The sequence below is a fragment of the Nyctibius grandis genome, chromosome 9 (genome assembly GCF_013368605.1).
Source record: "Nyctibius grandis isolate bNycGra1 chromosome 9, bNycGra1.pri, whole genome shotgun sequence".
NCBI classification, from domain to species: Eukaryota; Metazoa; Chordata; class Aves; order Nyctibiiformes; family Nyctibiidae; genus Nyctibius; species Nyctibius grandis.
In genome coordinates, this window is record NC_090666.1 from 19,678,807 (window position 1) to 19,703,241 (window position 24,435).

The following is a 24,435-nucleotide window of genomic DNA, read 5'->3' on the forward strand; positions in this document are numbered from 1 at the left end:
CTGGTACATGGGGTTCTTCTTGCCCAGATGCAGGACTCTACACTTGCCCTTGTTATATTTCATTAAATTTCTCCCCGCCCAACTCTCCAGCCTGTCCAGGTCTCTCTGAATGGCTGCGCAGCCTTCCAGTGTGTCAGCCACTCCTCCCAGTTTTGTGTCATCAGCGAACTTGCTGACAGCGCACTCTAATCCCTCATCCAAGTCATTAATGAATATATTGAATAGTACTGGTCCCAGTACCGACCCTTGAGGGACTCCGCTAGACACAGGCCTCCAACTGGACTCTGTCCCATTGACCGCCACTCTCTGGCTTCTTTCCTTCAGCCAGTTCACAATCCACCTCACTACCCGATCATCCAGACCACACTTCCTCAGTTTAGCTGCGAGGATGCTGTGGGAGACCGTGTCAAACGCTTTACTGAAATCGAGATAGACCACATCCACAGCTTTACCATCATCTATCCACTGGGTTACGTGCTCATAAAAGGCTATCAAGTTGGTTGAGCATGACTTCCCCTTGGTGAAGCCATGTTGAGTGCCCCTAATGATCCCCCTATCCTTGATGTGCCTAGAGACAGCATCAAGAACAAGTTGTTCCATCACCTTTCCGGGGATGGAGGTGAGGCTGACCGGTCTATAGTTACCCGGGTCCTCCTTCTTGCCCTTTTGAAGACTGGAGTGACATTCGCTTTCCTCCAGTCCTCAGGCACCTCTCCCGGTGCCCATGACTTAGCAAAGATGATGGAGAGTGGCCTAGCAATGACTTCCGCCAGCTCCCTCAGCACCCGCGGGCGCATCCCATCAGGGCCCATGGATTTATGGACGTCCAGATTGCTTAATTGGTCCCTGACCCAGCCCTCATCTACCAAGACAGATTCCTCCTCTATCCTGACTTCTTCTGGGGCCTCAGGGGTCCGGGGCTCCTCAGGACAGCCTCCAACAGTATAGACAGAGGCAAAGAAGGCATTCAGTAACTCCGCCTTCTTTTTATCCTCTGTCTCCAGGACCCCCACCTCATTCATCAGTGGGCCTACATTGCCTCTAGTGTTGGCTTTACTTGCAATGTATTTGAAGAAGCCCTTTCTGTTGTCCTTGACCTCTCTTGCAAGGTTTAATTCCAAGGAAGCCTTAGCTTTCCTAGTTGCCTCCCTACATCCTCTGACAACAGACTTATATTCCTCCCAAGTGGCCAGCCCCTCCTTCCACGATCTGTACACCCTCTTCTTCTTCCCTCTTCCAGGAGGCTGAGGCCTCCTGGTCTACCTCAGCACTAGAGCGTTGCCCCAGTGGTGCAAGCCCAGCTACTACCCCATCCCCCTTCAAATCTAGTTTAAAGCTCTCCGAATGAGCCCTGCTAATTCCTAATACATAAAATATGTATTTATACATTTAAAACTAATAAAAAGTCTTAAATGTTTTAAGGGCCTCCCTGTATATTATTCCTGACTTCATGGTTTAAGTGTGGCTTGACATTCAAGAAGCCCTCAGTAAACTTGTTTTCACAGTGTTTTGGGGACCCACTTTATCAACCAATGTCTTGACTCTTCTTTTTAGCTGTAGGACTCTTACCCTTACAGTACAGAAAGTCAAGATATTAGCCAGGCAACTTTACCTAAGCAAACACACTATAGATCAATATAGATCACACCTCAAGATAAATTAAGCTAAGTATTGCTAATGTAAAATAGAACAAAAAGGTATGGACAAAAGAAGAAAAAAACAGACCATTAGAAGTGTGATGAATCAAAAGTAAGAAATAGGCTGGGATTTTTCAGAGGCAGTTATTTGCCTTAGGAATCATTAGCGTAACTTCATGTTAAAATACAAGAGGAGGCCGCTCTGAGATAGTGTTCCTGTGAACTCCACATTAGTGCAGAGGTTACTATCAGCAGTTATTTCAAATCTTTATTAAGAACTTTCTCTCTGAAAACTGTAAATGAGAGTCTTTATGGCCTTTACATAGGTTTTCATGCTTGTGTCAACCCTGCATTATGCCTTATCTACCCTGGACAGCTCTTGATTCACTTCTTATCTCACATAGATAGGATCTTAATTAGAATGTTTTAAAATGTAATAGTGCAAGAACCTATTTTTTTCTGTGGTGTGTTCAAAACCTTTCCCGGCTCCCTGCTAGCATCAGGGTGAAGGGTCTGACCTGCTCTACATCTTCCTTTTGCACTGTGCATGTCAGAAGCCAAGGTTCATTAAGAACGACCTGACCTTGCAGTCCTGCCCAAGGGAAAACTTCAACTAGTGTGTCCTTTTCCTAGGGACTGTGAGATCATGTGGAAAGACTACAAAAGGGCTGAGCTTGTTAAATGCTGCCGCATATGGTCCAGTTGATCTATCTGTACTTCATGACCAAACATCCTCCTCCTGACATTCAGTAAGCATTAAGAATAAATATTGTGGCATGTTTATTTGTTTAATTGCAACTCACCTAAAAGAGGAAAGGTATATTTTACCTGTAATGTCCTTCTAGTGGTAACTGAACAGTCCCTTCCTCTTCCATTGCTAACATACTTTGCTCTTCCTAGAAGGAAGGAATTTAGACATGAGACAGGATATGAAGTTATGAAAAGTGAAATTCATGTACTTTAATCTTTTTTCCCCTTTTCTTTAAGTACGTGAAGTTTTTAAGATATTTTTCAACTCTTTTAATTTAAATATTTGACATTTAAAACCTTCTATTTTAAAAGATGTATCTTCATTTAATGTTATTTTTCAATGCCAAATAGATGACACACTTTCGTAACAATAAAGACAGACAAAAATTAGTAACACTGAATGAGCAACTGTAAGGTGAATTTTAACTATCATGCACAACAGGATATATACATTGCAATGTTAACATGCAAAAATTAGGGAAGTCAAATTTAAGTTTGCATGTGCAGTTTTAATACTGATAAAAGTTCATTGCAGTGAAAGGCAGTGAAACGAGACACCAAAAGTAGTTTTCACTTGAACAGGGAAAAAACTTCTGTGACAGGAAGTGGAGAGAACTAGGAGACATATCTACCAAAAATCTTTTTGTGAAATAATTACAAATTTAGAAAATCTCTCTTAGGGGGAGGGGAGAACAAAACACCCCTCAAGCACCATGTCCTGCTTGCAAGAACAAAGGAAAACAAGTCTCTGTCTTTCAGACATCAACTCAAGGCTTCACAGGAGGATTCTCAAGACTCACACCCCTGTTAGGTCAGGAAAACCACAGCCAGGAGGTTAATGTGCCTTCACATGAATGCAACCATCAAATCCTGCCCTAAATGGTTGCACTGTGTGTGTATGAGCGTAACACACCCAGAGACCTCCACATCTATCTTCCTTTTATTAGATGGCTATGTAACAGTTTACCCTGGTGCCTGTTTGAAAGTGTGAGTTGGCTCTCCCAAAAAGAGAGCTTACCATTTTCTGGCAGATCGCCCAAAACCCCACATGCATCACACACACTGATAAGTTCATATTAGCTGGAAGAGCCAGTACAGTTTTCCAAAATAGTAAAATTTAAGTCCTCTCTGCACAGAGGTTTGTTTCTTCTGTTTTTCTATTACAACTATTTTAAAAGTAACATTTTTTTTTCTTCAAATGGGAGAAGTCACTTTGTTCATTCCTGTCTCAGAAAGACTTAATTGATTAACATCAAAGTGGCTTCCAAAGGAGGTCTGTGATGAGAAGATATGTATAATATCCACTATAAATGTACAAAGCCTTGGAAAATCATGGCCTAAAAATATAAAAACAACTTAAGTGATGAAATTAGGATCCAATCAAATAAGTTTCAGATCTTGTCAACTATATTTCTGAATATTCTTGTGGGTAGAATACTTCTATTTTTAAAAGCTGTATGATAGCAACTCTACGATTAATTCCTTAGGCTACATGTCAGAAGTTTTATTACTAGTTAATTTTGTCATTTCCAGGCTTCACAGCTTTGTAAGTTTTTGACAGTTGAACAGTTTTAATAATAGCTCCAAATATTTAGAAATGCCAAAATATGTAAAAATAACCTTTCAAAATAGACAGTGAATGAAATAAAGTAACCCCAGTAGATTTTCCCATTTTTGTTTTCTGATGCCATCCTATCAAGCATGGGAAGGAAAGTGACAGATAACCAAAACATAAGGGTAACAAGGAATTCTTTCCAATAACCAGACCCACAAGAAGAGAGCTACCTTGGTTACTTTTGGTTACTCTGAATTGTGATGACAACAGATACTGTGATGAAAGAACTCTCTAGTCTGCTTCAATTCAAGGGGAAAAACAATGACTCACATATTTTAATTTCAGCCTGGTGGTTTTACAGGCACATACTAAATAGTAAATAATCATCATGATGTTTATCACCTAGGTAAAACCTTTTCCACAAAACATATTCTATGAAAGTATGTTGAATGTGTGAAAGAAAGCAAAGTTATAGTTCTCCACGTTACAGATGAGGCAGTGAGTTGTCAAAGGTCACAGAAGAATCCTAAAGGCAGAGAAACCTAGTTTTCATAGTTACATGTTCAAATTATTAGCTCATGTCCTATTTCTGCAAATAGACTTACCAGTGGGAATCCTTACACACACCATTTCACTCGTCTCAGATCACATCTCAGGGCATCCCTAAGAATAAATTGCTGATTTATCCATTCACATTGTCTAGTTTTTGCAGTACCCTTGTACCACCAAAAGGTTATGTCTTACAGGTCCCGGGCTTGTGAAGAGGTCTTCAGGGCATCTTAGAGGTCATATGCACAACTGTCCCCAGAGCACTCCTGCCTAGAAGTGACCACAGCCTGCCAAGACCATGTGGCATGATTTGCACCTTCACCTCCCACTGCTGCCACAGCCTCACACCATGCTACTATTCAAAAGTGCTGACGCAGGACACACGAATCCCATTTAAAATAACCTGGCACCAACATATTCTAGCTGCTGCTCCTGCAGTTAGTGTTTCTCCATCGAGACTTCTCCCTTATTTACTTGGGCCCAGTACTGAGGTTCCCTAACAGTTGACGTTGATCAGGTGGCTGATACCAGGGACACAGGACAAAGGACAAAGACCTCTGTCCATTACACATAAAGTTACTTTATATTCCCACAGTTTTATATGATATTCAAACAAGCAATTCATGAAGCAGTAGCTAGATGAAAATACTATCAAATAGATTCAAAACTGGTTAGAAAGTTACAATCAGAAAGATCAGTGTTTCACTGTCAAAATATAGGAACATTCTGAGTGGAAATGTGTAAGAATCTGTCTTGTATCAAGTTTATAAGAAATGATCTGAGATGCATATTCTTTGAAAGGAGACGAGGAGTCCAGATCTGAAACAGTCAACTGGGTAGCAGTGCCACAGGGTGTAAGTAAAAGTCTGAGGATTTGGTTAACAGGGGTAAGCAGTGTCACTGACCTTTCCATTAGAAAGTGGAAGTAAACTGTTTCTGCAGTAGCAGAAGGAAAGTGCTGGCCCGGAGTGTAATAGGGATGCTGCACAGGGTTATGACATAGCTGAGTGGAGAGGGCACAGGGTGATGGCATGTAACCTATCTATGGCTCAGATGTATCTGGGACATGCCACACCCCTTAAATTCTGCAGTGCTCTCCTCAGCATCTCCAGCAAGGACGAGGCCAGTCCCAACGCAGCATCAAAGTGCCCCAGGCATCTGAGGGCTTTCCTACAGACACAGGTTCATCCCTGCATATCATCTGAGTGGGTCACAGAAGCAATCCCCAGGAGCACTGTAGATACTATGTTATATGACAGTATGGCAGCATAAGAATCTACATCTAATAGATATTCCCACCTAAGCCTATTAGATTTGTAACCTTAAAAGGACTTATGTAAAATATGACAATATTACACTTTGGATACTGTTAACAAGTCTGCCTGTTGCATGGAATATGCCTTATTTACAGAATTTTCTCTAAATGTCTGAAGGAGAAACTGATGAAGTGCCACACACCAAAAAAACCTGAAACCATGACCCACCTCTTTCTCAGCATCTTCCAGTTTCTTTTTCTTGCTCTCAGGCATCAAATCATCTAACCAACTGAGCTCCCGCTTAGTAAAAAAGAAATCCATCAGTTTTCGGACAAATACCAAAGCTAGGACCTGTAAAGATATTAATGCAAAGAATTAGGAAATTAAGCAAGTAAAACTGGCAAATATACTTGTAGAGGAATACTTTCAAAAGTGACCACAGTTTACAGCTAGAATTTTATCCTTTAATTTGGATAGGCCAACAGCTGGTCTTCCTTTGTTCAGATGAAATATGGCTTAAAGCATTTAACAATCACGGAGGTCAGCAGACACCGTTTATTTTCAATTAGTGAAATAATCAGAGAGAGATCCCTTAAGCAGCAGAACAGATTTTTCTTTTATTTCCTGCAAGACACAGAACTAGCAGTAAAGTTCCTCAGTGCAATGAACAATCTTCTTTAATGAGTGAATGTTCTTTCTGTAAAACTATTTAAGCACTACTCCTTAAATAATAACATCAAATAGATTTTAATTATTTTTTTAAGAGAAGAATTTTCCCTAAGAGAATATACAGTTGGGCTATCCACACATATAAACAGAGTGCAACCTAGACTCAAACTAGAGGTTACATGTAGAATTTTTCCTTAATACCGTATGAATTGTCCTTGAACACTGAATCAAAGCAATACTGTAATTACCTGCCCACAATTAATTTTTTTTTCAATAATAATTATCCACAAGTGAAAAGAAAAGGGACTTTTTAGAAGAGATAAAAAATATTTCATACCATCATAGGAAAGACAATGGCAGCTCTTGAAACCTTTATAATCCACAGAAGCACAAGACAACTCAGCTGAATTACAGTGAAGAGATGGACCTTTCTAAGAGGAACATGCCTCAGATAAATAAAATCTGGCTGATGCTTTGCAGGCATCCAGAATAACTTTATCCTGTCAAAAAGCTGAAAGAGACATTTTTAAAAGTTTGCATCAAAATGAGGTGTAGGATCATCTATGCTGACATTCACACACTGCCTAAGAGATCCTGAACCTCCAAAGAATCTGGCTTGTTATTCTAAAGGCAAAAACTGTGCAGAAGTTCAGGAGCACGGAAAAAGACTACCTCAGTTACAATCATGAGCCATGAGTCTACACTAGTCCAAGGGTGGTAAAGGACTTATCTTCTCTCTGGTTGAGCCACCAGAGTAAGAATGAGAATTGTATTTATTTAAAGTAAAGTTTAATTACTTGGTTAGTCATACTTCTTAAGTTCCTTTAAATTTCAATACACATTTGTCTCCCTAGGTGTTTCTGTTGCATATGTGCTGAGATACTGGATTCCGCTGAATTACATTCTGTATAGTCATACTCCACAGAATCACAGAATCAACCAGGTTGGAGGAGACCTTAGGGATCATCGAGTCCAACCGTTGCCCTGACACCACCCTGTCAACTAGACCATGGCACTAAGTGCCATGTCCAGTCTTTTCTTAAAGACATCCAGAGATGGTGACTCCACTACCTCCCTGGGCAGCCCATTCCAATGTCTAATAACCCTTTCTGAAAAGAAATTCTTCCTGATGTCCAACCTGAACCTCCCCTGGCGAAGCTTGAGGCTGTGTCCTCTTGTCCTATTGCTAGCTGCCCGGGAGAAGAGGCCAACTCCCACTTCACTACAACCTCCCTTCAGGTAGTTGTAGACTGCAATAAGGTCACCTCTGAGCCTCCTCTTCTCCAGGCTAAACAACCCCAGCTCCCTCAGCCGTTCCTTGTAGGTCAGACCCTCCAGACCCTCCAGTTTCCTCCAGGAAACATCCTGCTCATAACTGCATAACATGTTATACACAAAGAAAACAGTTACTTTAAAATAGTACTGCTGAGATTTCACGTCAAGAACTCTTAAAGTTAGGCAAAGCCAGACTTCAAAGCAGACATGAATCAATTGTGAATCAAACTGAATGGAAGCTGGTTGATCCTGTTGGGCATACACACTGTTACACTGCCTTTCTAATACATTCTAAAGTTTTGTTTTTCAACAATGGAGCTCTGCTTCCTTTAGCACACAAAAAGCTAATCATGGAGGGATCTCTTCAGTCTTTTACCTCCTGTGGATGAAGCTCTTCCCCGCGCCCCGCCCCCCCCCCCCCCAGTTTACTTCACCATGCACTTTATCCTAGGCTGTTTTATTTTCCCTATTGCACTTTCTACACAAAACCAGGAGCAGAAAAAAAAAAAAACCTAATGCCAGAAAGCCAACTGCCATGCCGTTAGGAATGTACGTGAGAGGTTCTTGTTTTTCAGACCTATTTGGCTCCATACTGACCCAAGACTTTGTGTCAGCTGCTATGGCACAGTGATGATGGTGATGCACCATTTCTCCCTGCATGGATGAGCCATGCTATATTCACACAGTCTTCAGGAATTTCAAGTTTCAGGAATTTTTATTGAGCATGTGTAAACTGCATTTTTTTAAAGGCTTATAATTTGGCCAGATTTGAGCAGACTTCTTTTTCACAGAAACAGCAAAGAGCACATCCTCCCACAAAAGCCATCTTATCAAATCTCAATTCCTTGTCCCAGCTTGGGGGAGGGAAAAAGGGAGGGGGATGCTATCACTTTTCCAAGTAAAGATAGCCAGATTTTAGCATGCCTTAAAAACACTCCTCAATAGAGTGCTTTCTCATGTCCTTGTTCTGAGAAACAGCTGAACCATATTAAGTTGAAATTATCTAAACCTCAGTAAAAGCCAAACTACACTTCTTAGAATATCAACCCAAATGGTAAGACCTAGGCAAAGTTATAAAAGAAGAGTCTGAATAGAAAACACCAATCAAAAACCAAGAGGTGTTGCCAGCTTTACCTATAAATAATAGGTACAAAAAACCCAGACATTTTTAACTTGCAATCAAAAATTTAAATATAATGAAAGAAACAACCAGGCATTTTCTTTGCTCTTTGTATTTGACAACCTTTTGCACAGTATAATTCATGTTTTTGTCATGTGATTGTTCTTTCTCAATTGTCTTGGAAGGTGTATCAATACTTCAACTTTCGATAACAAACGAAGGCACACTGGAAAATTTGAGTGTTTGTGTCAGATGGGCTAAAAGATTTGACACCGTGCCATTTAACACTGCAGTCATCCAGGAGAAATGGTACACAGGATACCACTACCAACCCTGACCTGAATGCTGGAGTGCCTGGCTTCTGCCAGGGGCTCCTACTTAAGGCCACTGCAGGCATGCTGCCCTTCCACTAAACTTGCCCTTCATCCCTGAGGCCAGAAATTAAGTAGCATGGGACTTGCAACAGTTCCACTTCCTTGCCCGAGGCATTTGTTTGCACAGAAGTATCTTCAAAATCTCACCTATGTTAATTTTAGGGCAAGTTAGCAAAAAGCCTCATACAGGCAAAGTTCAAGATCAAGCGTACCGCTACAAAGGCGCTAACTTGGAAGCTAAAAGGGCAGCAGGGAAGCAAGTGAATGGGGAGGCAAGGGAGAGGGAAGAGCTCCTGATAGTTATTACTCAGTTTTTAGGCTCAGACAAAATTCCCTCGATAACAAGGGAGAACAGAAAAATTAGCACCAAAAAAAAAAAATAATTGGAGCACATTACCTAAAGGGAATACTCTATTTAGAGAGAATCCATTTTCCTTTTTAAGTGAGTCATTTTCAAGAATTTAAGGTTGGCAACATTCCTTTAAGATTATACACAAAAGAAAATAATGTAAGAATAGCTACACATTTTATAGAAAGCATCATCAGTAACACACTCTTCATAAATCCATTTTACCTGAATTCCCTTTAGAGATGAAGCACCCATGTAAAGAAATACTCCATAAAGTACTGGCATAGGAATAAACTGCACAAATAAGCAGAGAAAGGGAAGAACATATTAAATACCATTTAACAGTTTCAAATGCTTCTAGAAAGACATTCTAAACAGTTGAAATTCAAAGTGCCATATGCCTGCATTAATCAGACAAGTTGTAAATTCAGAGTCACTCAATTACAAATTAATAATGTCTCTCAGAATATAAAGCAAATGAAGAATCTGGCTCTCTAGTTTTATTTTCCTCTCATGGCCAGTTATTACAATATACTTTATTCACTATTAATAAAATTAACACAACTACATAAAAAATTAAAATGTTTGATACATACTTAAATTCTTTATTTATAAGACTGCTCACGAGAGCATCTGAACAGTAAAGCTATAATTCTCAGAAAAATGCTCAAGACACAAAATACTTCATACTGCTAAAAGAAATGTTCTGTGCTGTAAGCATTTAAAAGTGGGTGAATGACTTTCATGGAATGATTTTGTAAGAGACTATTTTAAAACGTTCAGGCTCTCAGAATGCAGTGTGTAGGTAAACGAGTATTTCCATAGGTAAGTATCTGCTTTAAATACTAAATACACAAAATGCATGTTCTGTGTGTTTTCAAAGTGAAGGTTTTATGATATACTTAATAAAATACTACTGGGAAGTACAAGTTCTAAGGGCTTATTGCCTTCACTGTGACAACATGCAAGTCTAAATTCTGATCTTACTGAAGCCAGTTGCAAAACTCTCACTGATTTCACAGAGGCCAGATAATTCTTAAAACCAGTAAGTATTATGTATATAGATGGTATTATATATGCATATAACTAGACACCCAGTTTCAGGACACTGGTGAGCTGTGTTGAGTATGCAGGCAGCAAGAGAGAATTTTCATGTACATTTCCAAGAAATGAACCATAGAACTTCTCTTGCAACTGCGAAAATATTTTTAAATTATCCAGAAATCACAAAATGTTTTTAAATTTTCTAAATAAATTTACTTATTTGTATAACTTCGGAAGACTATTTCATGATAATTTGCCATGGGCCCAAAGTATAGACAAAGGGTGAATCTTCATACACTACAGGTCAATGGCAGAATTCCCTTTGACTTCAGTCAGGCCAGATTTTCATTACAAGGTTTTTGTTTTAAAAATGTTAGCTGTCTCTAGCCATTTTATTATGCAAAATCAGAATTCCACTTAGATTATCATTGTGTAACATCATGCTATTTAGTAATGTGCCTGGAAAGGGCACTCATTAAATAACACAGTAACAAGAGTGAAACATTCAGTGCAGTGTAGTATTCTTTAGCTTTTCCTTACTTCCCCAAATTACCTTCAGGATACTTGTCAAAAAGACAGATGATCCCATAAGGATAAAAATCATGAGCCCTGTGACTCTTTGCTCCCGGATTCCAAGAAATTTTGGCTGCTCCCCTGGAGCGGAGCACTCTGATTCCAGTTTTAAGCTATTCACATGGGAAATAGAGAGAACAGTGGCTGCAACAAACCACGGCAATCCCATAATAGAGCACACTCCAAGCATGACAGCCACCATGAGTAGGTCGAGATGGTATCCACATCCTTTCTGTTAAAACAAGTAATGACAGCAAGAAGATATGAAATGACATCTGAATTAAGGAGAACACTCCTGGCAGGCATTCCTAAAAAAATTGTGACTTGTAGGAAAAAATAGCTTTCTTCTATGTGTTATCCAGGTTGGGTCAGCAGTGATGGCAAACTGGTTTATCTAAGGGGAATTCCTACTGGTTCACAAGGAATGCTTAATGTTATTACACTCATTCCAGTTATGATTTAGTGTATGTATCATAATTCCACTTTACACTGGGCACCAAAGACCTTTCCTGCTTAAAAAAGATACTAGTAAGACAATGGAAAATACATTTTCTAACTAAATCTCTTCTGTGGATAACAGTAAGCAGAACGTCCAGCTGCACTGCCAACTTTCCACTGCACTGATCTTAGTAGACCCTCCATCCATCCTTACACAGGAGGCAGAAAAATACGTATTTTGATTCTTTCCTACACAAAAATTCTTAACATTCGCAAAGTCAGTTTATGCTCTAAAGGGCCATAAAACATCAATCCTTGTAAAGTTTTTATATATGGTAAGCACGTGATAGTGATGTTTTCACTAATGTACTTTCATCTTATCTAAGAACATATAGCTAAAAATTGAGAGAAACTATAATTAAGCTATACATTAAACTATAAAATAATATTAATCATCAGGTACTGTTTTACTGGTTTTCCTATTCAATACTTAGAAGTATTCTCATAAACATTCATATGAGAAGTCAGTACAAAACCTTTAGTTTTGGATCATCTCTGTAGTAGTCAAATACCCTGTAAGTTTACCAACAGAAGGAGGTTTCTTTGCTTTTGTAGTAGGGGATAAAACTCTTTGGTCAAATCTTAGATACATTTAAAAACCTGCAAATACAACTTGCACTTGAAAATGATCAATGTCTGCATCAGGCTTGGTTGTACAGATATGTTACCATAGCTGAGAGGGATATTTCTTTTCCATTTTAGTAAGTATCCAGGACCACACCAAGCAGCTGCAAGCAGGAGTTCAAGCTATTTTCCTTCTAAAAGTCAGGCAGGTAGTTATCTTCACAGAATTTTGCAATATTGCACAAATCCAATATCATGGTCTGATGAAACAGTGATGTTCATGCAAACAATGTGAATATGTTGAACCATAATTTTGCCTGTAAAGCCATGCAAATGCCTTTTGACATAAAAAAAGTAACTAAACTAAACTTGGAAGGGTTTGCTACAGAGACTGCCAAAAGCTGAAATGTGCACTATTCAGAATTTGCTATGGGAAGTATAAAAAAAGAGGGGAAAACAAGTTGGAAGCAAACAAATCATTTCTTTCTGAAGACAACTTTACTTCTAAAATGGGAAGTGTCTGGGTTTATGAAAATGTAAGCCACATATCAAAATGAAAATGCCATCTTATTTGCTTACATTATTTAAAAAGGGGAATTCATATAAAGTAAAGAAATCGAAAAGAATCAACTCTAGCAACCTTCCCTCACTCCCTGAACGTGCTTATGAGTCTTACCTCCAAGACACATCTCGACAAACTCAGAGATGTGTCAAACACAGATATTAGTTACATGCACAACGCACTCAAAGGAAGAGTTTAATTCTAAATCCTAACAGAAACACCTTTTTTTACCTTCTGACACATTTATGAGGAATGTATCTGCTAATGCATACAGAATCCGAGAGCATTTCCTCACATTCATACATGATCTGAGGAACCTGACATATGGGAAGAAAAGGAAGCATAGCAACAGGTGATGCTACACCAGACCCCAGCAAAACTAAAACGCAGCAAGACAAGGGGGCAGCCAGGAGGACCATCTGACTCCCAGATGCCAGTGCTGAAAAAACACATTCCAAAGCTTGGCAGCAAATTCCTGCATCTGTCAAGTTAACCACATGCAATGCTATGGATTGACATGAAGAGCCAGGCTGACAAAGAGGGCAAAAAAAGAACATATCAAATGTCACAATCATCCAAGAAGAGGCAGTGCAAAGTGAAGGTTGTAACTGCATTTGCTAAAGCAACTTGGGATTGGATTACTGTTTATTAAAAGTATGACAAAAAAAGCCTAAGCTTGCTGCATATACATGTACAGAAACCTGCTGCTAGATTTTGCCCAACAGTTTTTCAGAGAGGTGATGTCCCTTTTCTCTCTCCATCTGTAGGCAACTGAAGTGTTAGAGAACAGAGCAGGAAGTTGTCCTATTTTGTTTTAAGAACCCATTGTGCCTCTAAAGCTCAGTTTTATTCTTCTCCCTCCTTTAACATAAGGGCGGCATAAAAAAAATGGATGGATAGAACCATAGAGAAGGATGAAGAGAGGAAAAAAAATAATATTATATTACAAAATAACCCCTGAATAGTTTTTCAAAACCCAATCCAGTAGAACAGCACTGTCAATATCTGAAGAGGCAATTAATATTATGGTACTTAAGGAAATTATTAACTTCCAAGTTTTTTTCTTTAGGTGAGTGGGTATCATACTTCTAATAAAGCACAGAGGATAGCACTTTCTTGATTCAGAATCTCTGTTCCAAATCACATGCATAAAGACTTCTGAAAGGCAGTGAATCACTGACACAGGGCACACATACTACACAGACCAACAGAGAAAAAGCATACAATTTAAAGGGGTGCTATGTAACATATAATAAATTAGCCTACTCAAGTAAATGAAGGTACATTACATAACCTGAAGCAGAAAACGACTGAAAAATGTAATTATTTGACTGAATACCTTTAGTTTGTGTTCTTTTCTATTGATAATGACAGCTGTGATCTGCTGGTCCATAAAGATAAGGATAGTGCAAAGCAGGGCTGGAATTACAGCAGCTATCACTGTCCACCAAGGATTAGGCCCCAAAGGAGTAATAAACCAGCCACGATCATCTCTGGTGGGCTATAAAAACAGAGTCATGCATGATCAGTCAGAAATCTAAGGATTATTTACATTTCAACTTCACAAGAATACATACAAAAACATTACTAAGATATGATTGCCTTTAAAATGAATCTCTAAGAGCACAGAAAAACACTAAACTTCCTATGACACCAAAAAGAGAAGTTACTTCTAATAAAATCATCTGAGATATTACAGACTTGGTTGTATTTGATACAATGAGCCCAGAATTTGGAAGGAGGCCCAGAACATTACACTAATCTAGGATTGGGGTAATCTGAGTCAGGTTGGTCCTCACACAGAAGACATTAGGAAGCATGAAGGGGCCTGACAGGAGAGGCTCACTTACATGGGCCATGAATCAGAGAGGTTGCATAGTACTTGGTGAACACAAAAAATTCAGAATAGTATCACTACTCCCTGATGGTAAAAAAATATAATAAACCCACTATAGCACACTACTTTGTCGAAATAATAAGGCAGTGCAATTTATCAACAAATTACCTTAAAAGCATTTGGAACCTGAAGTTTTGGTGATGGAATCCCAATGGCATAGTCAATTAAAACCATGGACAAAATAGTGAGAAAGACAGCAAAATCGCTGACAACAGATCGTACCTAGGATTATTGAGAGAAACAACAATTTTAACCAAAACGTTCATGTGTGATTTAAGATTTATTTTTCTTCACTGTCTTAAGTCATTTTGTGCTTACAGCTAAAACCATGCTTATTCTGATAAAAATTTTCTAACAGAGAAAAGATGCAGCGTCCACTTCACAAGCAGTTAATTGAATTTGCAATGCAGAGGGAATTCATGCTTACGCATGACTAATGACAACTTTCGAATTAAAAAAAAAATGGCACACACCTTTGTTGGAAAGTATCGGCTAGTTTTGAACTGCTTCAGTGTGGATGACAGCGTTACTGTAGAAAAGAATAAGATGACAGACCAGAAGAGGACATCTGGAACATAAGGGCCATGATGACCACAGGCTCGTCCAACAAACTCTCCATGAAACTTTATACATTCCTATCAGGGAGAACAAAGTAGTATTGTTCTGAAAAATATCCTCGCTTACACTGATATTTTCTTTCCAATTACTTTCCTAAGCAGACTGTATGACTAGAAATAGTAAAATCGTTTTTTGATATTTATTCTTTTAAAAATTAAAATTCCTAACGTTTCTATATAGTGTGCATCAAAAACTCTCAAACCCTCAAAAGAATCTCTTTTTTAACCACTATTAAATGACGTAGTCACTAAGACATACTATAAATAAAACAAGTACACTTATTTGTTTGCAAACACAGATTTGCCCTTCCTAATTCCTTCCAAGAGAGGAAAGCAAAGTTCAAAAGCTACCAAGAGAAAGGCTGCTCCTGGTGCATTCTCATGAACTGATTTTTTGTTTTAACTTTACAGGCCAAGCAATTCAAGAAAAAGCTACTTAAAATGTACATCATTCGCCTAAAAGGAGACCAATATATTTAATACCACATGGGGGCAGCACATTCCACAAATTATTTTTTTCTTTTAAAAAAGCGATCTCATAAATGCAGCCAAACCCAAAATCTATAACATTAATTCTATCCAATATAATATACGATCAAATATGCAGATACCGCAGAAACCACATCTAGCAATTCTCCAATACCATCCTTAGTTGTTTAAAATCATACATGTTCCAAGGTAGCAAGCAGAGAAATAAAAGAGTAGCTCTAAAAATGGGAGCTACAAGCTCTGGACTCGCAATCCTTTCCTTCTTCCCAAATCCCTCCACACATATTAAGCAAAAAGAAATGCAGCACCCAGAATCAGGGATTCCAGGCAGCAATATCCTGCCAGATCAGGATCTTCTAGTATCAAATGAACTGGGTCATTGGTTCATGAGACTCATGTCACAATACTGTGGCTTGACATGTTATGAGAAACTTTCGCTTTGAACAAAGTCTGGCTTGAAAAAAAACACAGTTGCTATCTGATGACTGTGAGACAAAGGAGTGCAAAACTTCTTATATGGGATAGCAGTAAAGCTGGGATAAATATGATGCACTTCTGACTGATGAAATAAAGGTTTTAGATAGGGAAAAAAATTCTCAGGAAATCTAGAAGAAATTCTTAAGATTCTGGGACATCAAATAGAAAACTTGTCCTGCTCTGAGGTAGACCTTGATGTTGGCAGAGCACAGGGATGAATTTCATCATATAACTACTGAAAAGGATTTTGTCACCATCAGAATAAATACTTTGCTCACACTCATTCTGTCCTAGGTAGCAAAAAAATTGTTGGTCCTACTGTTGTTTTTAAGAGAGAGTGCCAATCTAGACCTTCAGAAACTTGAAACTTTTTAAACCAGACATGAGAAACAACAGGAGAAAATGAGCAGTAAAAAAAGACAGTGGGATGAGACTGACCAAATATTTGGAGGCAACTAGGTCTAATCTTTTACTGCAATTCTCTAGAACAGGAGAATTGAAGTTTCCTGATGATGCTACAAGAAATAAATACGTGGAAGTATGAAAAATTTCAGTTATTTCTTTGATAACTATAGGGACTCATGGAAAAAGTCAGTCAGTTATACTGCTATCCATGTAAACTCAAGTTTTGGTAATAAGCTTTTACAGAAGTTCTAAAGGGTTTTATATAATGCAGCCGATCTTTTACATTTATAGTTAAAACAAAATCTGTTATTTTAAATCTCCTCAGCTGCAAATGTACTCTGAAAAACACTGTCAGAGATCTGAGAAAGTGAGAGGAGGAGTCTGCCCCTGCACAGATGCTCTTAAGAGTGTTGTGCAATTTTGAGAATATTCATTCTGGATTGCTGGAATCCCTCAGGCCAGCAGTTCTCAAATTTCTCTCTGCTGTTGCCACACCAACAGAGTTGAGGAGCAGTCCTTGCTATCAAGACAGAGTAGCCATGGAAGGCAGCTCTTGCTTAACTCACGATAGAGGACACCAGTTCTTCTGCATTCCTGACTTCGAAAGAAAACACAGTATCTGCTGGAGATGTTCCACTAGACTGGCTTTTAAGCATTTCATTTGGTTATGCCTATGAGGGGGTTAATTCAGTTGTAATTTTGAGGAACCCTTCAGTTTGGTGTCTTTTGCACTCAGTTCTCTTTGAGTGTGTAATGAAATGATCCATTTGTGAGAAAATGCAGTGGCCTGATCTCAGTGTGACATTTTAATCAAGTTGTAAATGTTGCTTTAAAGGTGGCAAACCTGAAGTAATAAATTCTTTAAATCTAGAAAAGTGTACTGTTTAGAAATAAGTTACATATCCATGCAAGCTCCCCAAACTGTTTGTAGCTTGTTCCCCACACACACCCCCCCCCCCCGAAAAAAAACTACACAATTAAGACATAAATAACACTGAAGGCCTACGTAAGAGAGAAATTTGGTCACTGAACAGAAAACACAATTTCTGCTCTTCCTCCCCTTTATAGCCCAAACAGCTGTAAGAATGTTTTAGGGGAAATAAATACTTCTGAGTCTTTCTATACAAGGCAACTTTGGTTTTGCCATCTGGCAGAATTTAGGACAAATCCTAGACTTAATCTCAGCCAAACTCTTGTGCTAGTGTGTCACGAAGTTTCCAAATAAGGGCACGAAATGCACGTACTTGCTTTAATGTGTACTACCAAAGGCTGCAAAATGCTTACAAAAAGAGATAATGCTACAAAGTCTCTGTTAATCTTTGTTCAGTTATTTTATGCTTGATTTGAATAAATATGATCAGAAAAAAACATAGTATTTTTTTCAATGTATTTGCTGCAGTAGGACAGACAACATTATTTATGCTTATGCCTTTATTTATTAAGTTCCAGTATTTCACTTACTGACACAGTTAGGTTCCCCCATGGCACATCAGATGTAGATATATTGTAGTCCTGCCAGTATCGTAAGGTTTTATTGCTAGGATGTTCTGGTTCCACACAATTGCATCTGAAAAGACAAAATAATATTTTTTTCCTTAATAATAAAAGATGTATCAGATATTAATCCAAATTATCAATTTTATGACATATTGAAATTGTGCTCTACTTTGCCAGATAATTTTAGTTCAAATTAATTCAGTAAATGCATGCTTTGAAGCGGTTTGTAGTTCAATAGCTAGTGCTATTACTAGAGTATAATTTGCCGTGAGGTGCATATGCATATATAGTACGTAACGTGACATATTTAAACCACTGTCCACAGCAAGTTTTTCCACCTATTTTCCTCCTGTTCTACTGATACTTCCAAGCACAGTTCGCAATACTGAGAATGTGCCAGTCTTGTTCCACCCCCTTATACCTAACACTTTCCTCCATGGGGATTAGATGCTATGCACAGTTCCAGGCTGACCCATTTCTCAAATGCAAACTGTCTGTATCCTCTTCCTTTCTCTTTACCTTTGTGTGCAAAACTGCCAGAATGGCCGGTCAACTGCCAGGGCTCTGCAAGATCACCAGCACCAAAGGCTCTGTGATCTTTCATGTCCATTGTTTTTCCCTTCCCCACAGCTGCTTTAAAAGCATGCTTTTAATTTTAAATTGTGCATTTTAACATACAAAACGTGACGAAGCAGTGTGGGAGGACAATACTGCAAATGGACAATTTAAAATCAAAATTAAGTCTTTAAAGCCTCTGAAGCAACTGTGGGAGGCTTTTTCTTTGACAAAGCCTTCAAAATATGCAGGATACTCTGTAGGTTTCAAGATGCCAAGTGTGCTTTGCAGTTCCCTTTAAATTAATCCTACTTTTAAAACCTACAGTACTATCTATCCTGCTAGTATTTTAACGTGCTTGTGATGGCTGTAAATAAATTCTGCACTCTCCTTTCTGATAAAAGTTTTCAGGAGTAGCTGGGGACAGGATAACATGTGACTATAGAGTGGAGAGCCATTAAGAATACATTTGCGTTCCAGGTCTAGAAGAGTATCAGTTTATTCACTTAGGCATGCCATCTATTTTCTCTGTGGCTGTTTATCTTCCCACAAAATGACAATTCTCATCTAGATTTGTAATATTTTCTATACAAGAATTCTACAATCTACATTATAAGTACAGAAGAGTGCCACAGTATTTTGATTACAATACTATACATGTGACAACAGCTGCATTTAATATATACATATAGAGAGATGCAGGTTGTCTTTGTGCAACTCCTTGCTTTTATTTTAAATGCAGCTATTCATAAAAGAAAGAAAAAACCCTTACAGCCCATGAACAAAAAGCAAAAAATAAAAAAGCAACAGCATTCAGGGAAATAGAGGGCCTGAGCCAAAAGTCATTGAAGTAGACTGGATCTTTCAAACATATTTAATATGCTTTGGATCAGGCCCCAAGTGCAGAATGAATGCGTGTTCAATGCATAGTTTAAAATATTACAAAATGGGTTAAATGAAGCACATCACTACTAGTGAGGTACAGTAGCATAATAAAGTCAACAAACAGTATGTCTATGTTATCGCAAGGGAGTATTTGACATTCATGCAACAACAGAGAGGTGGCTATTTCAGGTTACTGCTGTTTCCTTGAGCACAGGAGCTCCCTGCCCCCTGATGTCCATCGCTGATGGCCAAGGTGACGTGGGCTGTTCAGTTACAGTCACTTTCTCAGTAGAAGGGAAGACTGTGCATGTCACCAACACTACCTGGTACAGCTACACTTGCTGCAAACTGCAAAATTACATTTAGAAGTTAGAGAAGCCAAAATTTCTATTTCCTTAGTCAGAAATGTGACAATTTAAGCTATAGTTCAATACAGCTCAAGTAATTCACCTTCAGACGAGATCATCACCCTGTTTATTTCTATATCAATACCACTTTCCTCCTTCACAGCATTCCAGTCTGGCCTTTCACAGGCGTAAATTTACCGATGGCAGATCGTTCATCAGCAAGTGACTCCGCCCATGCAGACAAAAATCACCGTGCGCCCAGCTTTTGTCACTGAATGGGTGCAGAATTAGGCCCTAACTGTAAAGATCAGATCCTGCTCTCTACTGAGAAGATCATTACATAACATTATATTGTTTTCAATTGTTTTATATATTGTTTTATTATATGTTTTATATATATTGTTTTATTATATGTCTTTTGGCAACACTGACATTTTGATGTGAGACTGTATGGTCTTCCAGCATCCCACTAACTGCTTAACATTATAGAAACGTGAGATAGTAAGATACTCCCTGTCCAGTCCAGAAAACTCAATTGGAGGTAGCACTCAGTGCCAGAACATGAAAGATTATCTACCAAAATGTGACATTTCATTACAGATGTAATTGCTTCAATGATGACTATTTCCCAACACAATTGACATGCGAGGAGAAACTCACATTAGTGAAATAAGCCTTTCTACTTTAATCTTTTAAAAATTTTAGTCTCTTTCATTGTCTTTTTTATTCTGAGAGGTCAGCTCTCAGGAGAAAAAAGTAAAATACACTGAATTGTTAATCACTAACTCATCTGTTTTCTTGATAAAATATTAGTCAGAAGGCTGGAATAAGTAAAAATGTATTGCCTCTTGGAGGTTCAAATGCTCTTAAGTTCTTGTAAAGTTGTTTAAATTGCTGAGCACTTGCTCACTACAAGAGATATATGTGGAGTTTATGCTATTACCAATGAGCAAGAGACTATACATACACCTATAAGTATATTTTCTAATCAACATACTCAGCTCTAAATACAGTACCAACTTAGCAATGTACTCCCATGCTTTTCAGTGATAAGGAGTCAGCAACCATCTTTGTTATGCTAGAAGATACAGAAGGATTCATTTGATTCTCTTTCATCACAGCTAGGAAGAAACTGCTTTTATTGTGGCTAGAATACAGGCAGGGAAGAATCTGACGTTGGTTGTGGTGGCAAAAGCATAGGTGTCACTATAGTGAAAATAAATCTCTGCTGCCAATCCCACAATACACCCATTTCATTACACTGAGGACAGAACAATTCTTTTTGTGTCTTTACACTTTTGGCTACTGCAAGACTTTATGATCTCCTGGGAGCAATTCAGATGTCTAAACATAGGTGCCTATATACCCCATGATATCTGTGACAACCATGATGGGTTGGCACATATGTGAGAGGGTCTACAGTAACTCATGCATTTGTTTTCACAGCAGCTGGAGGTTAAGAGATCTAAAAGGGCACTAGATACCCAGTCATAGGTCACCCCCTTCTGCATTTAAAATGTCCATATTTTTACAACTAGGCAGAAATCAGTGGAGCTTGTTTTCTTCTAGGGTACTTAAACATCTAATACAGCCTATTACAAAGTATCTTATAAATCTGAGGTAGACTAATAAATCATTTCAGACAAGACAGCCTTCAGGAAACTGCAGGAGAAGTCATAAGATCAGAACAGAGAAAAGGAGAAAGTAACAGAAAAATAATGGCCCGAACCTGCTAGCTAGGAAAAATAACCAGAATAAGGGGACTTCATGGTCTTTACATCTTCCAAGGTTGCAAGCTACACCTGTTTACACTAGCTAAAGTTCTGATCTATAAAAGATGCAACTACAGCTTCTTCATGATTAGCCAACATATAATTTCCCTTCCTAGAAGGGCAAAATCTCCTTCTGTCTCACTTAAGAGAGAGAAGGAGATTTGCTCAATATGAATACTTATATTATTAAAAAAAACAACAGGCAAGTATGACAAATAAGTTACAAAATGTGTTTGTTTAAACAATATGTCTCACTGAATATCAGAGCACATATTTGGTAATATGAGTAGGAAGTTTTTCCCCTAAGACACAGAGTACGCTCTACGGGTGTGCTGTGCACTGATCACATAACAGAGTAAGAAGATGGTATGAAATGGAAGGTAACATCACTAATTTTGTTTTAGAAGTAATGTGTTAGAATATATGCATAAGTATTCTCTATGTTGCATTTAGAAGGCTGAAGGAAAGCACATAATAGCAGAATGCTCTGCATGTTTAGGCTGTCTCCAAATATACCATTTTCATGTGACTTATGGGCACTCACAGAGTCTCTATCTAACAACTGCTATGGGAAGGGGACAACAACAATAGTATAGACGACGACTTCTCTGCTGTCCCATACCTACAATACCTGCATATCCCTGCCATTATATTTATCACATTCCTTCTCATGTCAACATTCATAATGATGAAATCAAAGTCTCAGTGGAGAAGAGACTGGAAACAAAATAATTAATACTGATGGGAAATAGACTTGCCAGTTAAGTTCTACTCTCAGTATCACAAAACCCTTCCAAAGCACAGCTGTCACGGCAAGACAGGATTTTTTCTTCACTTTTTCATGAGATCTGCCATCTTGAATTAGACCATTGAGTCATTAAGTTAAGCAGCCCATCTCTGACAATCACGAACATCAGTAGGCATCCACGTATATTCTCTGAAGTTGGAAGTCTATATAGTTTAGTTGGTGAAGTTGAGGAGGAAAACAGAAAAGCCTACAAAAGCACCTAGACAATGCATTCAGCAGCACAACAATGTCACACACACATAGAGATAAACTGGGGACACACACACTGGTGTTAGAGTGAAGAAATCTCAAAGAATCAGGTTTCTTTGGATAGCACATCGGCAGGAGAACATTATTCTGTCAAGGGGAAAGCCTAAGAAACAGATTTATAATCCCATTGTAGTTTTGTTAACCTTGACTGTCACTCCTGAAGGCTGGTCTTTATTCGCTGCCTGGTGCGGTATGCAGTCCATGTATTCTTAGCAGTACTATAGTATGTAACTGCCATACATAGAAGTTAATGTGCAGACAAGTAGTGTGTTACGTGGGACATTGACAATTCATCTGAAAGCTTTCACTGAGAAATAGTTCTAGGATGTCACTTCACCCCACTTCCAAAGTTAAAAAAACATACACCTGAGGAGAAGAGATTCAGTATAATGCTGGTTCAGAAATAATATACTGTGATATACCATAATGCTATACAGTCAGCTTAAGTTTCAATTGTTCAGGTGTACTGTATCAATACACATAAATGTACTGTAACAAAAGCACCCAAGGATTTTATTGAAGCCTTTCTAGATTTTGAAGGCATTGTGTAGACCAGCTATCAACTACAAACTGAATGCTCTGGAGAATTGCTTAACAAGGAGATTTGTTTCCAAAGTGAGGGGGATGAGTAGTAGGAAAGAATGAAGCAAGGTGGGCACTCCATGAGCTCAAAATAGGGAGAAAGCGAAAAATTAGTCAGTTGGGTTGGGCAGACATAAGGAAGTCCTAGAATAAAAGGAATAAAGAAAAATCATGTCTGGATTCCAGGGTTTGTCAAGAAGCAAAAGGCAACCAGCAGTTAAACTTAATGATGGCAGTTGCACGGTTCTGGGAAGAAGAGGGACATTCTTAGGCAAAGACACACAGGATACAGCATAGTTACTGAATTGTAGAAAAAGAACTATAAAGAAGGGGAAAAGAAAATCTACATACATATCTGAGTTCAAAGAAATCATTACAGGAATCAAATTCAATTACATGCCTGGGATCCTAATGAGAAATTCTGTGCTTATCGTCACTGACTCTTCTCATTCCACTTGCAGCTTAAGGAATGCAGGGTATAAAACAACATAATTTGCATCCAATTATAACATATTTAGATTAAGTTACATAGATAATGAAAGATTTAAAACTTGTTTGCACAAATAGTGGTATGCACAAAACTAATCTTCACAATGCCTTCTGAAAGCAATGGTTTCTATAGCCTGCAAAAGATACTGAGATTGACATGATCTTGGCTCCTTAATTACATCAGAGTGGGATTTTCTACTCCTAATGCTTAAGTGAATGTCAATACCAAGACAGATTGCAATATGCATATTACTATGCCAAGAAATCACTTTAAAATTATTCAATGTAATCTGTTAATAATTGAGTAACTTCTGGTAAAGAATTATTAAAAACAACATGAATTCATCACTCTGAAAAAAAGAATTAATGAAAAAACAAAAGGTATATAAAGTCCCAAGATCTAAACAACCTCACACTGAGAGATAATTGATCTTCTGTATTCTAAGGTAACTATCTTAAAATGCTTGTATTTTAAAGAATACTGGATTGCTTTCTAAATCACGTTCCTGTCATCCACAATGCTTATTTTGTTTTCCTTTTGAGAACCTCTGTTTTTAATCCACCCAGTTGTAGGGTTTTCTTTTCTTAGCA

The 24,435-nt window shown here is 38.3% G+C and overlaps 1 protein-coding gene across 2 annotated transcripts in view; it reads right to left on the bottom strand.

The window, feature by feature from the left end:
• Positions 1-24,435, bottom strand: part of SLC4A10 (solute carrier family 4 member 10) — a 132,947-nt gene that overhangs the window by 6,096 nt on the left and 102,416 nt on the right. For both annotated transcript variants that reach the window (XM_068407411.1, XM_068407410.1), the window contains exons 15-23: positions 18,122-18,227; positions 15,146-15,307; positions 14,781-14,894; positions 14,115-14,276; positions 11,132-11,383; positions 9,760-9,828; positions 6,754-6,927; positions 5,976-6,098; positions 2,466-2,533 (exon numbers count right to left, since the gene is read on the bottom strand). In XM_068407411.1, coding sequence (XP_068263512.1) covers positions 2,466-2,533; positions 5,976-6,098; positions 6,754-6,927; positions 9,760-9,828; positions 11,132-11,383; positions 14,115-14,276; positions 14,781-14,894; positions 15,146-15,307; positions 18,122-18,227 — 1,230 coding nt within the window. The remainder of the gene's footprint in view (positions 1-2,465; positions 2,534-5,975; positions 6,099-6,753; positions 6,928-9,759; positions 9,829-11,131; positions 11,384-14,114; positions 14,277-14,780; positions 14,895-15,145; positions 15,308-18,121; positions 18,228-24,435) is intronic.